This window comes from Myotis davidii, unplaced genomic scaffold, assembly GCF_000327345.1.
Source record: "Myotis davidii unplaced genomic scaffold, ASM32734v1 scaffold937, whole genome shotgun sequence".
Lineage (NCBI taxonomy): Eukaryota > Metazoa > Chordata > Mammalia > Chiroptera > Vespertilionidae > Myotis > Myotis davidii.
This window is the reverse complement of record NW_006288252.1, coordinates 1,958,207-1,960,501: the sequence shown is the minus strand read 5'-3', so window position 1 is coordinate 1,960,501 and position 2,295 is coordinate 1,958,207. Positions and strand designations below refer to the sequence as shown.

The following is a 2,295-nucleotide window of genomic DNA, read 5'->3' as shown; positions in this document are numbered from 1 at the left end:
CCCCTCCTCCCTGAGCCCAGGCTGGGCCAGCTGCCTCCTCGCCCCCCGCCTTCCAGCCGCTGGCTCTTCCTGCCCTCTCTAGCCATGAACAATAGGGACCATGGGGGTCACCCCAACACCCCTCTCCAGGTCCTGCTGCCTGGGCTTCTCTGGCCTGGGTCTCCTTGGCCTGTGTCCCCGCCCCCCCCCCTCCCGCCATGCTCAGGTGGCTCTAGTGCCACCCCTGGTTCCAGGGTAGAGGCCTCCTCTCTCAGGCTGGATGCCCTGAGGGCCTCAGCCCAAGAACCCACCCAGCTCCCCATTCCTGGGTCTGGGTCATCAACAGCTTCTCCCCCAGAGGCACAGGCCAGCTCAGGGAGTGTGAGGGCACAGAGGCCTCTCAGATGCCAGGGTCCTGAGTGGAGGGGGTGGGACAGCAGGGTCAGAGCGGTGACGCTAAGCGCTCCGGTCCCAGCAGCGGGCCCTGGCCTCTGCCCCACCTTCACCCCCTGTGAGGTGTCCACAGCACACACCTGGATGTCCTCCCTGCTTGGAACTCTCCATGGCTCCCCAGTGCCCTCAGGAAGTAGCCTGGCACTTGGTGCCTGGGGTGACCCAGCCATGTTCCCCGTCTGTGCTCCCCCCGCTGGGAGCATCACCATTTGTCAGACTCTCAGGGCTGTCCTGTGCCTCTGTAGCTCCGGCACCCCGTTCTCCACAGCACCCCCTCACCCACCCCACAAGGCCTGGCCGCCACAGCCAGCTCAGTGTCCGCGGACCTGCAGGCCCACGGGCAGGGCCCGTCTGGAGTGTCTGGGTGCCCACCCTTGCCCAGCTCGGGTGGGCTCCAGCCTGAGCTCCCCTCCCCGTCTGGGAGCAAATGAGCCCAAAGCCTTGCTCCGTGCAGGCCTGGGGCCCGTTTCTCCCGCCTCAGAGCCAGGAGAGGCTCTGACAGGCTCGCTGGCCCCCGCGAAGGGACCGACCTGGGCTCTGCTCTGAGCATGTGTGAGGGCCGGGGCGGGGGCCACCCCTGAATGGGAAGGCTGCCTGGAGGAGGTGGCTCTGGGTAGGCCTGGCAGGAGACAAGCGCCTCTAGGTCATGTGAGTGACCGGGGTGGGCGCGTGGGGTCCTGCCCACCACCGCGAGCTTTCGCTGCAGAGGCCAGAGAGCAGGTGGAGCCACCCCAGCGTGTTGCCCTGGGGTCCAGTCCTGACCAGGACCCTCCTCTCCCTGAGCCATTGGGCTGTGTCTGCCCAGGACCCCCTCCCTCTCCCTGAGCCATTGGACTGTGTCTGCCCTGCCTGTGGTCTCTGCTGGGCCAGGACCCTCTGGACCCTCCACCCCCTTAAGGAACCCAGACGCTAGGGCCTGGCCAGCGGGTGTGGCTGCGCTGGTGTCCTGTCTGGACCTGGAGTGCCCGTCTGCAGTGGGGGACCCCTGCGGGCAGCACCCCAGTGGCCCCCAACACCCTGGTCATCCGGTCACTCTGGGAGAGGAGGCGGGTGGATGGGCGCCCCCTGGTGGCCATCGGGGGCTCTAGCAGGGGCCCTGGGCCACAGAAAGGAGGGGGAAGAACCCCCCCCTCCTGCCCCACCGACTCGGCCTTCATCACCTTCTTCAGACATCGTAACAGTCCTTTCCTTTCACGCGCCCCTCACCCCCGCCAGGGCCACACAGCCAGCCGGGGTGGGTGGCTGCCCACCTGGCGTTTCCCGGGGGATGTGGGCCGGGCCGGACAGCAGGCTGGTTGGGCCTGAGCATGTCTGTGGGGACAGAGGAGCCACAAATAGGGGCAGGCAGCAGGGGCCCCTCCAGGGGCCAGGGAGTGTGGGGGGTGCACTGATCTGAGTGGCAGCCGGAGGGGTGCACCGGTTGGGGCTTCCCCATTCTCCTACCCCAGGGCGGCCTCCTCACAGCCAGGCGTGGTGGCTCTCTGCCCGTCCTCCCCCACCTCTGAGTCCCCTTGGATAGGGACCCCTGGGTGCTCCCTGCCAGGCCCTTCATCTTGGTGACCTGCCCCCTGGGTCCTGAGTCGCTGGGGGTGGGGGTGGGCAGCCAGGCCCAGGGCCCCCGGCTGTTACTGGAGCCTAAGGAGGGTGCTGGCAAGCATGCTGGCCTTCTCCCAGGCCTGTGCGTAGCCCAGAGCAGGGTGAGGTGGGCAGTCCAGGAGGAAGGCCCAGCCTTCCTCCTGCTGCCAGCCCAGTGCCCGATGCAGGTGGAGGGCCTGTCTCCGGAGCTGAGACCCCGTAAGTGGCCCCGGGCACAGCCCCAGGGCCAGTGCTGCGGCCTCCTCAGCACAGGGCGCTGGCCGGCCT

The 2,295-nt window shown here is 68.4% G+C and overlaps 1 protein-coding gene across 1 annotated transcript in view; it reads right to left on the bottom strand.

Annotated features, from left to right (window-relative positions):
• Nucleotides 1–2,295, bottom strand: part of ZFYVE28 (zinc finger, FYVE domain containing 28) — a 36,879-nt gene that overhangs the window by 6,292 nt on the left and 28,292 nt on the right. The window contains exons 14-15 of the mRNA XM_015561571.1: nucleotides 2,062–2,293; nucleotides 1,683–1,743 (exon numbers count right to left, since the gene is read on the bottom strand). Of these exons, the coding sequence (XP_015417057.1) occupies nucleotides 1,683–1,743; nucleotides 2,062–2,293 (293 nt within the window). The remainder of the gene's footprint in view (nucleotides 1–1,682; nucleotides 1,744–2,061; nucleotides 2,294–2,295) is intronic.